Genomic DNA, 22,035 nt, shown 5'->3' with positions numbered 1-22,035 from the left:
GGTATAGTTGAAGACATGATATTGAAAATAGTATTAGCATTCGTAAACACTTGGCTAGTGCAAGAAGCAGTCAAATGGCGGCGAGACACAATTAAGGACAAGCATCTCTGCCAGCTGGCATTGGTTTAAGGGCTCTTATAGGATAATGGAAGACAAAACCAGCTCTTATAGGAAGACTAAAGGGTTTTTAAGTGGTTGGGTACTTTGTGGAAAGCCACAAGAGTACTGATTCAGATTTTGGAGGTGATGGTGCACTAGTTCGAAAGTTCAGTTAGTTCAAAGAGTAATACATTTCTTGATTAACCCATTGGTGATAAGACTTTTGTAGACTGGAGGACTACTGCTTAAAAGGCCCTCTGGGTGCCCCTTTGGCACATGGATTTTCAGGACCCCTTATACATACAGAAAGAAAACTCAGCATACCCTGTCAGGCATCTGACATCAAGCCTTGTTGCTTTGGTGGGAGCTGCTGTGCTAGTAGTAGCAAGTACTTGTCTCCTTGATACAAGACGGTGTCGTTTCTGCTATACATCCGGTGGCAGTAAGATCACCTTAGCATGTCTAATGGCGGGCTCTGTTGAGGACTAGCACATATGTGGTTTTAATTAAATCATTATTCAAATCTTATATCCTACACACACAAATTATTTTATTTTCAGGACTAGTAGGGCTTCTTTTAAGATAATATTTGGACATACAACTTAATATTTCTAATTTTAATTTAACTAATGCTACTTAAAGACCTTAATTTCCCCTGGGTTCAGTAACTCCATTATTTAGTATTTATTTTTTTATTTTCTTTATTATTTGTTTCTTTTATTAAGTGTGAAGACTTTGTTTTCCCCTCACTTCTCACTCTTCTTGCTAGGTTATCATACAGGGTTTATTGTACGGTTTATTTTGTAAGGGCAGGGAAAATGAGCCCCTAGCAGGAATCGTACAGACAGAGCCGGCCTTAAGTGTTCCGGCGCCCTGTGCGGACTACTCCTGTGGCGCCCCCCCATCCCAAAAAAGGAAAGGAAAAAAATCTTGTCACAAAACTCCCCTTTCTCACTATCTACCACCTCTGCCCCTTCTCACTGCCTCCCCCCCTCTGCCCCATCTCACTGCCTCCCCCCCTGCCCCTTGTCACTGCCTTCCCCTCACCCCCTCTCCCTTTTTCTCATTATCCTTACTTACCTTGTTGAGTCCTGCGGTGGGAGCGGGAGGCGTCCGTCTTCTTGCTCTGCCGCTCTGGATGTTAAATAAAGTTAAAACAACAAAAAAAAACGATGCTTTAATTTAAGCCCTAGGCAGGGGCACCAAGCGGTTGCTCGTGAAGTTTTCAGCAACGGCTTGGTGCCCCTCACTCTCCGTGACTCCGTTGCGTGGCCGGCGTTTACAGCTGAGCGCCGGAATATGACATCATATTTCGGTGCTCAGCATGAAATGCCGGCACCGCAACAAAGTAAGGTATGCATCTTATGTTATAATGGTACAAATGTTAAAACACAAAATAGAGACCACTGCAGCATCTAATGTATATGTAACTCATCTCAGTATATAGGTGCATAGAAACGGCTTCTTAAACTGTGAGACCAAAGTCCAATACAAAACAAAAACACTCACGGAAAGTGAAAACCAGACTGGATTATGAGTATAGTTAAAAATATGTAAAATGTATTCAGTTTCTTCTAAAACACAGAAAAACAGCACATACCAAAACAGGAAGTATCTTGTTAGAAAAGCTAGAATGGATTGGGTTGACTTTGCATCGGAAGAAGAAGTCACAGTGTCTTTTCTGTGACAAATACTGCAGCATTGATTTTTTTGTGTTCATTATTGTTAAGCAGTGATAAACTTTTAATGCTTTCTTTACATTGTAGGAATACACAATAGATGTGTTTTTTCGTCAAAACTGGCAAGATGAGAGACTACGATTCAAAGGACCCATGCACATTCTTCGACTAAACAATCTGATGGCAAATAAAATTTGGACTCCAGACACATTCTTTCATAATGGAAAGAAATCTATTGCTCACAATATGACAATGCCAAATAAGCTTTTAAGAATTCAAGATGATGGAACCCTTTTGTATACAATGAGGTATGTTTGTATTTCTGTGTGTGTGTGTTTGTAGTTTTTTTTTGTCCAAAGGGATACTATATAATCTATAAATATAATACTATTAACTATAATTACACAAAATTGCTAACATAATAATATATAAATTGTAATAGTTTCCATCATTTTCTAGAGGGATCATTTTCATGTATTAATGCAAAATAATGCATTTTGTATTTATAATAAAATGCACAATAAGTCCAGAAAAGTGAAGTTAAACGAGTGGTAGACTTTGTCAGAACACGTAGCCACTTAATTTAATAAACCTAAAATAGTCGTGGTGAAAATTGCATTTATTTATTTTTTTTAAACCTGGACTGACAAAAGTTAGCATTTATTTGGTTTTTCGAGCCAGTCTCTCTCCAAAACACAAGGGTTTTTTAATTTCAACCACATCGTTTGTAATTTAGTGATTTTCCTAAAGATGGTATGCATCGTAAAATAGTATCAATGGTCAAATTTCTTATATTTAACCGGATTGCAAAACAGTGCAGTGTATTGATTACAATTTTCAGGAACCAAAGTCCCACAGACAATTTGCTGCTAATAGTGGATGGATTGTACTGTTCAAACTCTTCATTTAGAGGCACATGTTTCTGTGTAATTATAAACAGACATTTGAAGATGCTTGTACTGTATATATGCACAAACATATAAAAGCCATGTCAGCATGAAAATTGTTTGTAATGCTCATCAGGACTTAAAGCTAAAGTCCAGAGATCGTGTAGTTGGAGCAGAATGATTGGACACTGTGACACCTCCCATTGTCTATCATCTATCCACACACATATATATATATATGTATGGATGTATGTATGTATGTGTGTATTTTACTATTTGGGTGGAAATATTTTTATGTAAACTATGTTTTTGCCTTCACTAAGTAGGTCTGGCTTTTCATATCATTGGTGTTAGAGTTAATATAAAGTTATATGTATTTGTATTTAGACGAATGACGTATTTATATGACTAACTATTTGTATCAGTCATATTTCTTACATTTGCATAGAAATTAACCAGGTTCAGGTATCTAATACTGTATTTGAAGCAGCAGGCCCAAGTATATCAATTTCCTCAAACTGGGTTGAGCATTTTACAAGATTTAAAAAAAAAAAACTTCTAAGGTAGATACACACTGTGTCCTCAAAACTCAAGGAAATTATGCATTTGTCTTGAGCTCTTGGCCACGCATCGCTACCTGCAGTAAGAACGATACGGAAAGGTCTAATTCTGGAAATAATTTATAATTTTAGTCTTCTAAAGAGCACAAAGAACAAAATGATGATTTTTCAAAGCTGAAGATCCGGCCTATGCTTGAAAGGCCTCCAAATAGCAAAGGTATGCCTTATAGCATTTTGTCATTCAGAACATTATTACTCCTGCCAAAATGATTAGCTTGGATTAGCATCAATTGGAAGATTAATAATGCTTTGATGGTTTTGGAAATCTTTGAAGTGAACATCATAGAAAAAAGGCAAGGTTTATAATTCCATAACTATGATTTCCTGCCTTTATTTTAGCTGTTTGTTCATACCTACCTGAAATATGGGCATACCAATTTGTATAACTTAATATTTTCATGGTTAACTTTTATCTCTAAATGTTGTCAGCATTCAGCTTATACATGGGCATTTTTACATTTAAATTTAAGCCATTCATGACATAAACTAACCTTTTTAAATTGACTTTGAAGCTATTATAAGGAATGTAGGTGGGGGTATAATTATAAAATGTACAGGGGATGACAGGAACGTGCCTAAAACATGGAGGAGCTCAGTCAAAATGGGCAAAGCACACAAATTTGATGAGTTAATATCCTGTCACAGCTGTCTTGGTTGTACTCGGCAAATCTCCCTCTACTCAGACAATTAAAACTAGACCTGCAGATGTGGTGACCGTATTATATGTCCTAACTGGGGATGGTATACTGGGTAAAGATGAATTAATTGCCCAAGATACATTACTTGATCCATTCCCTCCCTATACCTGTCCTATACCTAGATGAATTTCAATGAGACCCATTGCAACAGGTGTATGGTGCCTAGCCGTGTGGTCTGCATTTAGAAACATTTGTAAAAAAAAAAATTCTGAAGAGCTCAGTGAATTTAAGTATGTTACTGTGATAAGATGTGATAAGATCTTTGCAATAAGTCTATTTGTGAAATTTCACCCCTGCTAGATATTTCACGGTCAAATGTAAGTGGTATTATTGGAGAGTGGAAGTGTTTAGGAACAGCAGCAACACAGCCATGAAGTGGAAGACCACATAAAGTCACAGAGCGGGTCACCAAGTGCTGAGGCGCATGGCGCATAAAAGTCACCAAAGCTCTGCTAATTCCATAGCTGAAGCAATACAAACTTCCACTGCCATTAATTTCAGCACAAAACCTGTGCTGCCGGTACCTCATGAAACGCGTTTCCATAGTCGGGCAGCTATATTAAAGCCCCATCACCAAGTGCAATGCAAAGCGTCAGATCGAGTGGTGTCCTGTGGTGTGCTCAATCACACTTCTGTGTTTGGCAGTCTGATGGGCAAGTATGTGTTTGGTGAATGCCAGGAGAACGTTACCTGCCTGTTTTCTTTAATTTTGGTTCCTAAATTACCAATTCTCCATGGGTATGCAAACTTTTGATCACAACTGTAAGTTTCGGGCAATTAGTTTTGGGTCCATTTTTGTGCTTACCCAGCCAGTGATTTGCCCGCCTGCCCAGGATCATGTATTTTGGTAGGTGTAGCTGTGTCACAGCGTTTGGTGGGTCCAGAGTAATGCCTAGGGGTGTTAAAGTGCAGTACACCAGTTCTGTTATGGTGGATGATAACGCCACCTAGCTAATGTGGTTGTGGCTTGGTGCCTGAGAGTTAGCTTGGAGTGCCTAGGGTTGGCTGGTGGTGTCTCAGGCATTTACTCAGGCCCAGGTGGTTTTATGATGTCCTAGTTTAAGAAGTAATGGATCCTGGGGAGGGGAACCCCGGTTGATGCTTTATTACCTTTTGTTTTACGCTTGTTAAAAAAAAAGTTGAGGCCATTTTATTCCAACCTGTCACGTATTGTGTCTTTATTTCAGATGTTTGAATGGGGGGTTCTTCAGAGGGAATGACGCATGTAATTGTCACGAGGAGCACATTAAATCCATTACTTAAAAAGCTATTATCCATCCGCCAAGTGTCTCTGAATCTGAACCAACTGGTGAAAATGCTACATATGACAGCCTCCTTTGGCTATTATTGTATATTTACAATATGGTTAACCAATGTATTGTGGAAGTGCTACATCCCAAGCTGGCCCTTCAAAATGTCCTGTCCTAATATTTGAGGCCCAGGCTGTAAACGACGAAAGATCATACTGATGGATATTGTAATGGAAGATGATAATAATTGTGAATTCAGGCATTGCCATTCCAAAACTGACGTCAGTCTTGATTTTTGGGACACTGCTATGGGATGCATAGCCAGCAGCCAAGGTGGTTATTGGAACTGTAGTGAAAAATGTAAGAATGTTGGTACATATGATAGTACCTGGGAACTTTCTGATTGAACTTCCCCTCGTGACTCATGAAATATTAGTCATTTTATTGTCCATCATTGAGATTGGAGCAAAAACCATAAGACTCTGGGTCAAACCCTGAGAGTTCCAAGATATGCCTATGATGCTGTATCACACATATCCTCTCTTTCTTTGCTTTCAGAAGTTGAACAACTATTTTGCTATGAATGAACACGAAAAAACAAATGTGTGCATGGATTTAATAGATGTATTCAGTTGAAAAAGCTTTAGTTTCCATTCCTTCACAATAAGCTTAGTGTCTAGAAATTGTATTGCTCTAATGTGACATCTATGCGTAGCCTGATTCAGTTGATTAATATATGCAAGATATGTAAATCTTGTTTTTATTTCTAAGAATTTGATGTGATGAATAAATAAACTTCCAAAGGCCTACATAAAATAAAAAAACAGAGGAGCTGATTTAAATGTTAATGATGTCATTACCAGCGCAGAACATTTTTATCTCATCCACCATAAGCGCTGTTGCTTTTGTGAAACAGATTTCCTTTTGTATTGCTCCTTAGAACAATAAAATACCGATCTTTGCTCTTCAGGCTTACAGTCCAAGCTGAATGTCCAATGCATTTGGAGGATTTTCCCATGGATGCTCACGCTTGCCCATTAAAATTTGGCAGCTGTAAGTATTTGCAACTTATTGTAAAAATGTCATTAACTGCATTGCATGTATTTGTCTGTTTAACTCGTAATTACATTCATTGAACTTATTATGAAGTAGCAGGGATAGTTTTCAACAAAATACGCCATAGAGCAAGTTTGTACTTTCGGGCTATTGTTTGGGCCAAAGTGAATAAACTTAAACTAAATACGGCCAAAAAATTGGATTGATTTAGCTGTTTGTAACCAGTTACCATCTCTTCCTGTTATTTCTTCACTTCATAAATTCTCCTGTTGGTTTTCAACCCTTCCATGCAGGCCCAGACTGGCCATCAGCCATGGTTATTGTAATGCAGTGTGTGGCCACCTTCTGGACACATGGGACTGGGAATATACCTCTGCCTGTAGGCTGGTGTAAAAGCATTGTGTGTATCCAGCAAGTGGACACTGGCATTACAGTTTCAAGGCCTATTTTACTGTCTAGGTCAGTTCTGTTTCCTTCTTCATTTATCCCACTTTTTACCCCCTTTCCAAATTGTTCTGCCTATATTCTTAACCCCTTAAGGACAATGGGGGGTCCCTAAACCCATTGAAAACAATGTATTTTGAGCACGTACATGTGCGGACTTTGTCATTAAGGGGTTAAGGAGCAATTAAATCTAATGTTCTGGCTCTTAACAGCTCCACTTACTTTACTGGGCAGCTCCCAGCTATAGATCGTGCAGAGTGCCAAATAAATGGTTGCTGATTTTCATTTATATATAGCATTTAATTTCCCAGCTACTCACTTAGCTGGCCCTTATCTCCTTCTCAGATCAAGCCACGTTACATCAACCACTGTGCTAGATCTCAGGATGCAGCAGTTCTTCCTCTATTTAACTTAGGTGATTCATTCCTTACAAGCACATTATTGTTTGGTAGCTTTCTGAGCAATATTTATTTTCAGCATTTTCCTTTTTCTTATCATTTTTGTGAAGTGTCAAAATAACAAAAGTAAAAAAAAAAAAAAAAAAAAAATGTTGTACATATTGTACATCATATTAACGTTGATGCCTTGTTCAAGAGTTGGTTGAAATATATCGGTTCTAGAACTAACAATGAGTGGCCATATTTAAAAGGGAATACCCATGCCATTTTTATTAATGTGTTATTATTTATAGTTTTCTTCATAATCCACATTGAAAGTATACGTGAAGTGATACAGAATAATAATATTTCTGTGACACACTGTATGTGTGTATCGGCAGGTTAATATATTTCACACTTGTGAAAGTAATAGATTCTAGTAAACACCCACTATGCTTGTATATAAGCACTGAAGCACAATGGAGAAAAGATGTTTACACATCTATTTATTCAAATATATTTGTGTTTGTGTTTGCTGTTATGCTGTACTGTTATCACTATTTCATATAAATAAATGTAGAGATATCTGTATGTTTGCATGTGTTCCAAGATAGATATAAATGTAGCTAATATCTTATAAATATTAATATATGAATCATACACTTATTACATTTTCTTCTACAGATGCCTATACCACCTCAGAAGTAACATATGTTTGGACGCGTAATGCCACAGAGTCAGTTGTGGTGGCACCAGATGGGTCAAGATTGAATCAGTATGTTCTTTTGGGTCATTTAGTTGGAAAAGAAACTATTAAGTCAAGCACAGGTTTGTGAAATATACCTAACTGCAAAAGAATGGGGCGTTTTCTTGGTTTCATTTCACTGAGTTTACCTTCACATGTGTCTTGCATGACCCGTGTATACAAGTTGTTGAAGATGTATGCAAACAGGGGCACAATGGCACAATGACCCAGGCTGCTGGGGGGGGTATTTCTCTCTGTTTGGGTCTAAAGTTTTTCAAACAGAGCTGGACTTGGTGCGCGGAGAGTGGTGCACAGTGGGTCATGCAATGTGGTATTATGCGACCCCACAGTAATTACAGTTATAAGGAAAGCGGATCTTCGAAAAGTACGGGTGTGAGAAGTGAGCAGTGACGAGGTATGGTGTGTGAGATGTGATTGATAGAGTAATGGAGTGAGTATGTTAGAATGAGTGTTAGGTATTTGTTAGTGTGAGTGTATGCATGTGTTGTAGTGAGTGTTTAAGTGTGTGTGTGTGCTAGTAACTATGTTACTGGGAGGAGCAAGGGACCAGAGAGCACTCCACTGTGTCAGCCCTCCCCTGCTTGCAAACAAATGTTGATTTCCAGACAGACAGACAGGCAGGCAGGCAGAAAGAAAGAAATATAAGCTTACAAGAGCAAGGTTTTTGTCTTTCTGTATTAGTATGTGTGTCAATGTTATTTTGTCTATTGTTAATGTTATGAAAATCACTCCCTGCGATTGTAATAGTGCTAAGGAATCTATTGGAATGCTATAAATAAAATGTAATGAAATAAGCTATATAAGCATTGTTATAATATGTTATACAGATCTTGGGATAGTTATGTATTATTCAAGTATTTAGTAGTGATAACAGAGGTTGTATTATTTGCTGTTGCTGGACACTGTATATTTTTTTTCCTTAGGGGAATACACTGTAATGACTACGCATTTTCATTTGAAGAGAAAAATTGGTTATTTTGTGATTCAGACATACCTCCCCTGCATTATGACAGTTATCTTGTCTCAGGTATCTTTCTGGCTAAACAGGGAATCTGTACCAGCAAGGACAGTTTTTGGTGAGTAGAATTAGCTACATTTCCTAGGTCATGATTTTTGGTAATTTGAAATGAAATATGTTTCATAGTAGCACCTATTTTTTATTATTTTATCATTGGAATTTGAAAAGGATATGGGGGGTATACTGTAATAATACTGCTAGCATGCATTAAAATGGTTACCTTTTAACCCTAGAAACAATTAAACTTCACACATTAAGAGTAAAGTCTGCAGAATTGTCCCCTAGAAAAAAACTACCTTGTCCCTGGTCTTCTCTGTAGAAACAGGGATCCAGACTTGCATATAGAAATGTTAGAATTCGTTTTCTTAAATGTTTACCATCACTAAGTTGACAATATTTTTAATTTTATGGTCAATAAATATATATAGGACAAAATTCAAAATCCCACAGCTCCTTTTCTCAAGAAGAGCCCCTAAAGTATCACCCCCGGCAATCTAACAAGACATACCTAAAAGTTATGGCAAACAAAGATACCGTCTTCTGGGACTTCAACTACAATATCTATGTTCATCCATCCATTAGCACTTGATAATTAATTTTCCGCTATATAAATATAGATTTATACATAACTGTATTTAATCGGATATACTATAATACATTTGCAAAATGTACCTTTATACACATTTTTGTCTTGACATATGTGGTTTGCTTTCATGTACAACATATTTTCTCCTTCTGCTTTTATGACTAATCATCATCTCAATATGGTTGCACTCTATTTAAACATTACCAAATAGGGTGGGTAGAAACTATATGTATAATATAATTGAGTATTGCTACACTGCTGAAGCTCGTTATTCTTTTTTTTTTTCTTCCATCATTTGCATTCTGTTACTGCTCACCAGATTCTGGAAGTGTGAAATAATATTGAAAAACCTATTGCTTTAATATTTATAGCTTGCCCTTTGAAGGAGGGAAATGTGGTTACTATAGAAATGTACACATTATATGACACATGGTTTCAGAGGAGAAATACTAGCAAAATGTAATTTGCTGAAGCTATATAATGGCTTTTTGAGTATATCGTACATTAGCAATATGCTCCTAGATTGGGCTGTGACCTCTTCAACCAGGATTTTATGGTCTAAGTATGAATGTTGAAGCCTGGAAGGAGAAGGATAATATCCTAAACACATCATTGTATACAGGGGCATAACTAGAAACCACAGGACCCCTGCCCCCCAACAGCTGATATGTGCCATCATTTCCCCCAAACAACTTGTCTGTGCCCCTCGCCCCCCCTTCCAACAAACATTCTGGCACACATATGAACACACTCAAATATACAAATTACACACACACACATACTGACTAACATACATATACACATTCATTCTAACACACACTCAATCAGACCCCACTTACACATACATTCACACACAGAATCACACATCCATGCTCTCACACAGTTAGAAATCCTTTATCACATACACAATTACGCATGCATGCTCACACATACTCACAATTATGCATGCATGCTCGCACACAAACACACACACACACACACAATTACACATGCATGTTTCCACACACAAATACAATGAAGGAAAAAATTATTTGATCCCCTGCTGATTTTGTACGTTAGCCCACTGACAAAGACATGATCAGTCTATAATTTTAATGGTAGGTTTATTTGAACAGTGAGATACAGACAACAACAACAAAAATCCAGAATAACGCATTTCAAATAAGTTAAAAATTGATTTGCATTTAACTCAGTGAAATAAGTATTTGACCCCTTTGCAAAACATGACTTTGTATTTGGTGACAAAACCCTTGTTGGCAATCACAGAAGTCAGACATTTCTTGTAGTTGGCCACCAGGTTTGCACACATCTCAGGAGGGATTTTGTCCCACTCCTCTTTGCAGATCCTCTCCAAGTCATTAAGTTTTAGAGGCTGATGTTTGGCAACTCTAACCTTCAGCTCCCTCCACGGATTTTCTACGGGATTAAGGTCTGGAGACTGGCTAGAGCACTCCAGGGCCTTAATGTGCTTCTTCTTGAGCCACTCATTTGTTGCCTTTGCCGTGTGTTTGGGGTCATTGTCATGCTGGAATACCCGTCCACGACCCATTTTAATGCCCTGGCTGGGGGAAGGAGGTTCTCACCCAAGATTTGACTGTACATGGCCCCATCCATCGTCCCTTTGATGCTGTAAAGTTGTCCTGTCCCCTTAGGAGAACCCCCTCAAAGCATAATGTTTCCACCTCCATGTTTGATGGTAGGGATGGTGTTCTTGGGGTCATAGGCAGCATTCCTCCTCCTCCAAACACGGCAAGTTGAGTTGATGCCAAATAGCTGACCACAACACTTTCAACCAGTTCTCCTCTGAATCATTCATATGTTCATTGGCCTGGAATTGTTTTATTGAGTGTGAATGTTTTTCATATTTTTGTCCAATTCTATTTCATATAAAAACAGGAGAACGTACATAACTTCAATAAATCGTAGATGGAAGATGCATAATAGAAGTAACAGCTTTCAGAAAAATCCATATTCAAATTGTTTTGTTTCTATAATCCAATAACCACATCTGATATTGAATTTTCTATAGCTCTGATTGGTTTATTCTGTAATAACAAACACATGTACGTGTCAGAAAATACATTTAAAGATGTCAAATAGCAATATATCTGTCTCAATTTTATAAATCATGTTTTCTGCATTCAACAACATGAAACTAATGGTCTACGTAAATACAAATAGCCAAAAGGCAACATAATTTACATGTTAATGTTGGAGATTTATAGTTGAAAGTAATGCATATGATGTGATAATGCTTATTTGACATGATCCAGTAATAGTGGGAAATCTATCATGATCACTGATAGGAGCAAAACATGCATGAAAACAACTTATTTTCAAATATACATCAACAAAATAGAACTGTTAACAAAAATCAAATCCATGTTTGTCTGACATTAGAGTGACTCCATTAGAGTGACTCTTAGACGGTACGAATACATTCTAGGCTTTCTTGTAACTTAAAAAATACCTGCTTGCTTCAGATTTATACATAGCTGTAGATAACAGAATGCCATAACCAACCATTAGACTATACTTCAAAAGTTTTGCGCAAGTCAAAACAATTTGTGAAGTTTACTGTACTGAGAGAATGGTAGATGCTGTACAGGTGACCTGTAGAAATTGATACTTCCTTTCACAAAAAAAAAAGAAATACAATAAACACTAAAGGTTTATTATACAAATGCTTGGTACATTCAGATTGAAATTACATTTTTTGGACCTTATTAGATAGCGAGATTAAGGCACATGCTTGTGTGGCATATATCTGTGGAATAAATACACATGGAATATTTTAATAAGGAATTCTATAATGCTAATTTAAATCTGCCAAACTCAATAATGACTTTTCAGGAATTTTTTTTACATAAAATGGTTTAGAGAAATATTGCAATTACTGAAGATAATTCAGCAGCAAAAATAAAAGTAAAAATCTATGTATTCTTGTGCATATATTAATGTTTTATAAATGATGCAACTAATCCTTGGCTATTAGAAATACACCCCATTTTATGGCTGTGTTGATTAAAATACATATAAGTCTGCTTACTAGTTAGCAAACGGAACTCCCAATATGTAAAGTACAGTAATTTAAAAAAACAAAACAAACCCCCCACAAAAAAAACAACCCAAAACACCAAAATGCTGAAAATGTTTGCGTAGGTGCTGTAGGATTTCCAGGATAAGTTTATTATTGGAATCATTCTTTATATAATTATAGTGTTAAGTAACATGTGCTATTGCAGAAAGATCATACTTTAGATAATGGATTTTCCATGTGATTTCTCACGACACATTATCAGAAGCAACTTCTATTTGCACCAAAGTACTTTTGAAATGTTAGAATGTGGCAAGGGATGCAGAACCATCTTAATATCGGTTGGATCCTGGGCAACGTTGCTTGGGGTCCCCTTGCGCTTTATATGTGGCTGAGTGGCACTCAATGCAGGGGTCATGTGCAAGAAGTAGGCAGAAAAAGTTCAGCAAGAGAAAGGATAGAAAAGAAGAAGTAGAAAATCACTTCTCTTCCTTTTTGTGTTTTTCAAATCCCTCTCACATTTTTCTCTCTTGTATTTCATTTTCCTTTCTTTTCTTCTCTACATTTTATTCTGCTTCAGTCTTAACGATATCCTTTAACTACCCCCACCAGCTCCCCAGAAAAAGCCGCCACCACTACTTACTGCCTCTAAGGTCCTCCTGCATGCTATTTGCAGTTGGCTATCTCCTTCTGTCACACACTGGGTAAGCAGGTTAGCGAGGTGCCTCGGTGCAGGGATAGCGTTGTCTGTTTGTACACCGCGATTCATGGTGCAAAGTAGACAGGCACAGCAGACAGAAGTGCGGGACTGGAACTGGCAAGGTTGATGCTGAAATAGAAGCCCACCGGCAGGGCACACGACTGGAAGCTCACTGGCAGAGCACAGGACTGGACATGCTGCTAGAAGCCCTCAGGCTGGGCACACGACAGGAAGCCCACTTGCAGGGCACACGACAAGAAGCCCACTTACAGGGCACACGACAAGAAGCCCACTCGCACGGCTGAAGGCAGGAGCAATACAGAATCAGGAACAAAAAGGAAGCCAGGAATAATTCAGGAACAGGACCAGGGCAAAACAGTCCTATTACTACAATGCCAAGGCCCAGTTTGCAGGAAGCTACAGCCCTTTATACTGCAGGGCAGCAGGTAACGAGGCCAGGTGGCAACAGTAGGAGGAGAGCAGAAACATAGGCAGAGCGGCCACTAGAGGCTGAACTAGGAACAGTCCAAAAACCTGAATGCACAATACAGGAGCCAGGAAACCAGGGCAGAATGTCACACCTTCACTGCACTGCGCGCCAGGAAATGACATCACTTTCCGGCATTCTTAGAAAGTTACCTTGAAAGAGACCAAGAGGGCAGGTTATCATTTTCCAGTGGTCTATGTGGCGGGCACCAGAATTCTTTGTGGCTCAATGGGAAGCTGCTTTGGGCACCCCAATAATGACTGGACCCGGGGCATCTGTCCCTTTTTCTCCACGTAAAAGATAGCATGAAGGGATGTGGTTTCAACTGCTTACCTGCCACCTCCTGCTTTAGTAAGTAGTTACTATTGTCATTTCAGTCACCCTCTTTAGCCGCCTAGTCTGAAATCTGTACAAGCACTTCTCATAACATATATATCGGATGGTGTAATTCATTTTCTAGAATTTCACAACTCCATCAGATTTGCTTTACAAGGATTTGAATGAAAGCTTGTTTTGGTAACAGTGCACATAAAAATACATTAATAAGACCAAGCTTAATTTCATTAGGTACGGTATATTTTGTGCAACCATTAACTCCAATATGGACATCAATGTCTACTTCAATATTCTGCTATGCTGTACATTTGGAGAGCTTAATGGTCCATTAAGAGAGAATGTTCAGATGCTCCATTTAGAATACATGTACTTGTACTTTACAGGGCAGGTAATCCAAAGGGGAAATCCATCTATCACACTAAAATGTATCACAGATACCCTTACTCAAGTCAAAGAAATTAAGAACACAGGAAAGTTTTACAATAAACACAGATAAGAAAGGAACAGAGTGTTTTGTCCAGAAAGGCAAAATTGATAAAATAACAGTTATTTTCAGTGCAGTGTTGTAAATTAAAGGCCAAACTGGTACAATGCTTAGTGGGATGAAAGTTGCAGTAATTCACGTCATCAATGGAACCAGGGAAGCGGAATCAGTCTTCTTTGTCTATGTTCCATATGTATTTTGTATCCCATTATTCTGGGAAATGATAAATATAAGTGGCATGCCAAATAGTATAGTATAATGCCTAAAAGTGGTACTGTGGCATGTTGAGAAGAATTCAAATAAAGTATATTCCCACAGACTTAAAAGGACCCACAAACAGCCTTATATTATATGTTAGCTATGTGTATGTTTTAAAACAATCTAAGGTTGGTTGTCTATGTGTACATAGTCACATCATTATCATTCAGTTTTCATGACAATGCGTTCACCTATGATTTTTGAGTTTAATGTATTAGGGAAACTAAATGATGGTGTGGTATCTAGGGAAAAAAGTACAATTAGATGTTTAGGAAAAACATATTGAGGGGAAAAAAGTACAATTAGATGTTTAAAGGTAGATAGCACAGAAATGGAGAAGATTGAAGAGCTAAATATATCGGTGCATGACTCACAGATGGACTGGGAATCTAAAATACTTCGTGGAATATAATCTAGATGGCAAGTTGCAGGGGAAATAATAATTAGAATGCCGCTTCTTCTATTACATATCTATATGCCCCATTGCTAGGCAACGGGGATTGCATTGACAGATACAAAGCACAGAAAGAAAGGCTTAATTGTTCAAGAGGAACGTGAATGTTGAAATAAGTAAAAAAGTGAATAAAAGACATCTACAAATGCAAACTAATGTAATAATAAAGTTATCCAGTAAAGTATGAACTATATATCAAATTATATTAAGGTAAAGAATTTCCAGTGCTTCTGTATGAATGCAAATATAGTATATATTGTTTGTAGAACAAATGTTTTTTTATATGTTGTTGAAAACATTTGTTAGTACTGTTTCAAACCAATGGGTTAGACAGTTTTAATGAGGGTGTGGGGGACTATAGGTTTTGTGGTCTCATATCTTCCGATGTTCGCTTGAGTCTTTCCCTTTTTTTGGTTTTGTAAGCCTTACTGCCTTATGTTTTTCTGGCATTTATGAATACAACCCTATAACAAAAAAAGGCTGTTGTCAGCACCCTAACAGATATGGGTAAGAGGTAGTAATAGTAATGGGTTTGTTTTTACACTTGCAAGATATTAACCAAATAAACAGCTTGATAATCATTAAATGGATGCTATTGAAGTGGAATAGATTATTCTAATCATTAGAATAGATTTCAGTTAGCATTTTTAGTAAGCCTTAAATACACGGGTCCAATTGTTAAGAACTGCAAGCAGCAGTAATGTCTGATGCGGAAGAATATATACCGGTGCGTGTGTGTGTGTGTGTGTGTATATATATATATATATATATATATATATATATATTAGTCGCAAGAAGGGCCCTTTTAGAGATGATTGTTAAGTTTCTATTACTTATTGTTACTTATTGTGTCATCATGAATCTATCAGTGCTTCTTTCAAGCTGTCAGTGGAGAATTATTTCAATAATACAATTTGAATTAAAATAAGCAAATGCTCGGGTTATTTTTGATAACATATCTATGACGGGATAGGTAGGTGCTTTTCTCAGCCGGAGGACACATTTGAGAAAGCTGCTCAATATAAATCAAGAGTCTCTGAGGTGAGTATTTTCAGAATTCTACAAATCATATTCAAAACAGATTGGGTCAAAATGTGCCATATATTTACATTCCTGTCGATCCAGGGGATTTGCTGTATGGTAAACGCCCTATGAATTAATCATGATCTGTTGAGATTCACTGCAGTACGGCAGATGTTGTATCCTGAAAGTTCACAGCATAGTAATTAATTGTGTCCATTGTCAAAGGATGCACTGAACCAGACATAATGTCACATTTTGTCATTCTGGGTCATGTTATAATACCCTGTTCTACTTACTTGTGGAATGCAAAGTCCCAATTTTTTTCCTGATATATGCAGAGGCATTAATGCTGTGAAAATGCATAATGTATACAGAGCAAATAGTATTGTACTCAATCCTTTGACAACCTCAAAAGCTTTTATAGTTTGATTGGCCGTCATTAAAAAGTGTGTGTGGGGCTGACGAATCTCTCAATGTTTTGTGTGAGAACTAAAACTGATATATTATACATACCATTATTCAAGAAAGAACAAGTAGAGTAGAAAAGGTACACAACAACGCACAGCTAAATACTTCTTGGAACCCCTCTGTACAGAGCTCCACCCTCCCTTTTTCTTACTTCAGCCAACAAGGCCATGCATAAATAAGGTCTGTGGTTGGTTTGTGAGCCCCACCACTTTGCTAATGTCATATGATATAAATATGGGTAAGAGGTAGTAATAGGTTTGTTTTTATACTTTCAATATTTTAACCACATTAATAAATAGCTGGATAATGATTAAATTCATATTATATCTACGTAAAAAATTTTTAGCTAAACATTTGAATGTAGGCAAGATGGACAATGAATCTATTTAAAAATAACCCATGCATGAAAGGATGGTCAACAAGAACACTGGTCCCACAGCCTTAAGTGGAAATAGTGGGCCCAATTCTACACCATATTAATATGCACCCAGTTATAGGCCAGTTTTATATTCCAGACTATTGTGTTTAAAATTAAACATCTCCATAATTTTAGATATACCCCATTCAAAAAACCTTTTGACTTGTTATTTATAAAATAACAGAGATTTCACATTTAAAATATTGTATTGTATTTTTGTTTTTCTCTAGGTGTTACCACTGTTCTTACAATGACGACACTTAGCATCAGCGCTAGAAACTCTCTTCCAAAAGTAGCATATGCTACAGCGATGGATTGGTTCATTGCTGTTTGCTATGCTTTTGTGTTTTCAGCATTGATAGAATTCGCCACTGTCAATTACTTTACTAAAAGAGGATGGGCTTGGGATGGGAAAAGTGTTGTCAATGACAAGGTAAGAAAATGTGTTTTTTGAATACAACTCTAATATCTATGTGAATGTATTCTATGAATTTAGTTACTGCCCGTAACTAACATATGCTAACTTACTCTAACACCTATTCACGCTAACAACATACACTCACATGTACAAACACACTTTCTCCCCCTCTCTTCCCCTCTCTTAGACATCACTAACCCTAGGCTCACCTCTCACACTCACCATGCCCTGATTCATACACTTATGTTGACACCATACACTAAGGCATGATCACACATACTTATACTTATACTGACATATACACACACACACTAACATAATACAGGAACATGCATACACATGCTCGCACCAAACACTCATGCTAACGCACACTGACACCCACACTCTAATACTATACAGTAACACACAAATTAATATTATAGACTCGCACAAAAACTCGCTCTAACACCATACACTTAAACTTACACAAATACACTCTCTAAAACCATACTCACTCTAACAGCATTCACTAACACATATTAATACCTTACACAAACATATACTGTACATGCACAAACCCTCTCTCACCATTTACAGTTACATTTATGCTCCCCCTATTTGTTACCTCTCTGCAGTCTGTGCAGCTTCTACGCCAGGTTTAAGTGATCCGTGTTACATGAACTTTATAGGCACCTCAGTTACCAGACATCTGATAGAGCTGCCCCTTAAATTGTTAGTACGGGGTTGAAAAGGTACCCACAGGAGCTTTGGTGCAGTGCTCCTGTCTACCTTGTGTCCATGTTTTAGATATATTCACATTAGCATAAGTACATTTTATTTTGCTTTCCCTATCAGGTTAAGCAGTTCCAGACTGCAGTAATAGCACTTCTCCTGAGCAGCATAGACTAGGTCTAAACATCTTTCTTTTATTACTTTGAGTTTCTGAAACAAAACAAATCTGCAGGCAAGTTTGTGAATTGAGTTTGTTAACAGCATTCAAGAAACAACCGAAAAGCACAGGAATGCTGATTTTCAGTGCTGCAGGCAATGAAAGCAAACCAAGAATTTCTAATTTAAGTTCCCGCTCTTATCAAATAGAAAGTACTTCAGATCTAATGCCCTGCTGGTTGTGAGTATCTTGGGATGGCTTAAAATTGAGCTGGAACTTGACAACATTTCCCATCTGGGAAACAACAGTAGAAGAAACATAGTTTGTGGAGTTTTAATCAGTTAAAATAGGATGAGCAAGTTTCACACCTGTAAGTTAACTGTCACAAAGCCACACAGATATTTTGGTCTTAATTTATATTGGATAACTAGAGGTTTTTTGTATGCTTAAGCCTGTTTTTTTGCCAATCTACAAAGATTCAGTGAGTAAACTGGGAAATTGTAACGCCATTTTTTGTAGAAATTATTCATCAGCTTAGTATTGGTATACAGTGATACTGCTGTAGTTATTTTTTGCTAATGTTATTAGTAACGTAGCGTGTTTTATTTAACATTCTAACTATTATTAAATTATAAAATACCAGTTCTCAAATAAATGAATGCTGCCTCTTGTCATTGCCTTAGTGTAGGGAAGGCATCAATGATGATTGCTCTGAATATTAACTCCCACCTTACTCGAGTCCAGAGCCTTTTGGCGTATTGTTCAGTCCCCGTTGTTTTCAAAACCAAAATTAGCTTAAACCTAGCAGTGCCCAAATTAATTTTGTCTTACACCACACAGGGCTGATTGGGAGAAGTAGTGATAATGATATAATATCCATTTGTGAGGGAATGTGATAAGGGCTTAGTGTTTTTGTGCATTAAGTTCTATTAAGATAAAATAGTAAAACACATACTTATAGCTAATATGTAGCTGTCAGAGATATTACGGCCTTTAAAATATGACTATTTTTAAACAGAAAACTGTTATTTTTAAAGGGATTTTAAGTATTAAAACATTATATAAGAAAGTCCCCACTGAAGAAGAATAGTAAATGTGATACCATGACAACTGCTTAATAGACCCTGTTTTATATACATTCTTGGTAAATAAAGCAACTGACAGTTTTATTTTAACCAAGTTTTTCCTTATCTCCTAGAAAAAAGAAAAAGCGTCTGTAATTAAGAAAAACAATGCTTATGCCGTGGCAGTAGCAAATTACGCTCCCAACATCACAAAGGATTCCGCTCTTCCAACAATATCAAAAAGCGCTACAGCAGATGCCAACAAAGCCAAACCACAGGAAGCAAAGAAAACATTTAACAGCGTTAGTAAAATCGACAGAATGTCTAGAATAGTGTTCCCACTTTTATTCGGCACATTTAACTTGGTATACTGGGCCACCTATTTGAATAGGGAACTTGCCATAGAAGGGCTTGTCCTGTCCAAGTAAAACAAACACCTGCTAACATATTATTAGCATCTTCAAACATGGATAGATTGTTTTAGTATGGCTAATAATAAGTACTGGTGTGTGATTCAATATGTACAGTAAGTACCTCTAGTGGGAAGAAGCTCTGTTAACTAAAACCAGCTTTGAATAGCTAGTTCTCATGTAATATAAAAACTTGTCGACAATGTACTTTCACTTTGGACTAAGGTTTTCATGTACTTTACAAAGAGTGGTTAACGTTAACAGAAAACAAATTTGCTAGTACATTGTTTTTTTTTGGGGGGGGGGTGGAACCCTATTTTGTTATTTAGAATTCCAATCTTTTTTATGACAATGCAATATGCTGTGTATAAAAAAAAACAAGTATTTCTAATTTCATAATTGCAGCATATATTTCACGTATAAATTAAAGGTTATCAATTCGTCTCATTTCTTTTTAAATGTAAAGTGCATTTTTGTTTTTGTGCAATAGACTAATCGCTTTGGTATATGGTGACAATTCAACAAATCAGGGAAACTTGTATGCCGTATACACCTGTTTTCGTATTTGCTAAGATCTGCTTCTGTTATTTAATGATCTATAATCCTGCCCTCTTATGTCCTATTTGTTGTGCCAGAAACCCATATGATAAATATTGCAATGCAATATATTACACAACTCAAAAGGTTATTGTCACCTTCTTATAATTAGGATCTGTATGCGGTTTATACATATAAATTGACATTTTGCTGAAAACCAGATGAAAAAGATATTTTTTCATGTTTCTATTCATTTTGTAAAAAAAACCCCAACTCTTTACTTAGTTATACGATCATCTGACATGACTGTCTCTATTTCTTTTGCATTCATTTTCATAGCCTTTTATGTAGATCTATTTTACAATTATTTTTTCCCTCTTTTTAAATATTATTTTTAAACCATAATGAAGTCATTTTCAATTAATTGTGGTGTTGTATTGATACGTTTTTTTTGAAAATTTCCGACGAATTGTTGTGGATTTAGCAGTGAACGTCACTTTACTTATTAACCCAGATTTTACTCTGTGGATTTAAAATTTCAAAGGGGATTGAAAGAGCATTAAAGGGGAGCTGTCATGTCTGAGAAAAGATAATATTTGATTCCAGAGCCTGACTATAACCAAACATCAGAAAATTCAGCTCATCAGTTCAGTAATACAGCTGAAATATAGGCCCAGACTCAGTGCCCTATCTTGTGTGGCCAGACAAGATCTCTTTGGATCCACTGCTAAAAATGATCTGTCACTTGTGTTGATATTATGCATATTTAATATTCCATATCCGTTCTGATCTGCTTTTAAGAATTACATTCTAACGATGCAAGAGCATTTTATGCACATTTCCCTTTATTTTCCATAATTCGTCAATAAACATGGAAATGGAATGGAAGTCTAAGTGGGAAGATGCAACACACTTTCAGTGATCTAGCTGCATCAATTAGACCCAGAGATAATCTGATAGGTGGCAATGCCCCTTTAAAATTGTAATTTACATAACAGCATTTTTATCATGATTTTTTCATACATGTTTACCCAAATATAGACATTAAGGAGTATAATTTAATGCCCAAACCCACAATTACAATCCCACACTTTAAACTATTATAATAGAGTTACACTTTGAGTTTCAGAGACATGAATAGTGCTTTCCCTACAGCGCACGTTCTCATATCTGACACTCCAAAGCATTACGGTGCCTCTTTGCCCTACATTCTTATTAACACAAAAACGGTTTCAAGCTAGTGGCACTTTATTGCAAATCCTCCTAATAGCTGAAATTGTACATTAACAGATAATTGCTAGCTTTTCTCTTTTATGTGAAAACATTGTAGCTGTACGGTGTTCTTTGCATTGCATTTTTTTTACCGTATTTCAGTACAATATAGCGCTGCATTTTATGAACATTTGTCAAGGCTGTACATATTTCTGATTATTTAATAAAGTAGCAGAATGAGGTGTAAGCATAGTTCGTTACTTTGTTACTTTACCTTAAAAGTATCCATTGCATGAAAATGTGAACGCCAAGGTCACAAATACATTTAATTACAGAGTTTTTTCTATTAAGCCTGAAAGCAAAGAATGTATAACTTAGGCA

The 22,035-nt window shown here is 36.8% G+C and overlaps 1 protein-coding gene across 1 annotated transcript in view; it reads left to right on the top strand.

The window, feature by feature from the left end:
• The window catches only part of GABRA2 (gamma-aminobutyric acid type A receptor subunit alpha2), a 44,016-nt gene extending 23,839 nt beyond the window's left edge, over nt 1-20,177 (top strand). Inside the window, exons 5-10 of the mRNA XM_053458420.1 lie at nt 1,866-2,086; nt 6,204-6,286; nt 7,795-7,938; nt 8,800-8,952; nt 17,376-17,578; nt 19,630-20,177. Coding sequence (XP_053314395.1) covers nt 1,866-2,086; nt 6,204-6,286; nt 7,795-7,938; nt 8,800-8,952; nt 17,376-17,578; nt 19,630-19,923 — 1,098 coding nt within the window. The 3' untranslated portion in view covers nt 19,924-20,177. The remainder of the gene's footprint in view (nt 1-1,865; nt 2,087-6,203; nt 6,287-7,794; nt 7,939-8,799; nt 8,953-17,375; nt 17,579-19,629) is intronic.
• The last annotated feature ends 1,858 nt before the right edge of the window (nt 20,178-22,035 follow it).

Source organism: Spea bombifrons, chromosome 1 (assembly GCF_027358695.1).
Source record: "Spea bombifrons isolate aSpeBom1 chromosome 1, aSpeBom1.2.pri, whole genome shotgun sequence".
Lineage (NCBI taxonomy): Eukaryota > Metazoa > Chordata > Amphibia > Anura > Pelobatidae > Spea > Spea bombifrons.
This window is presented reverse-complemented; position numbering and strand designations above follow the sequence as displayed.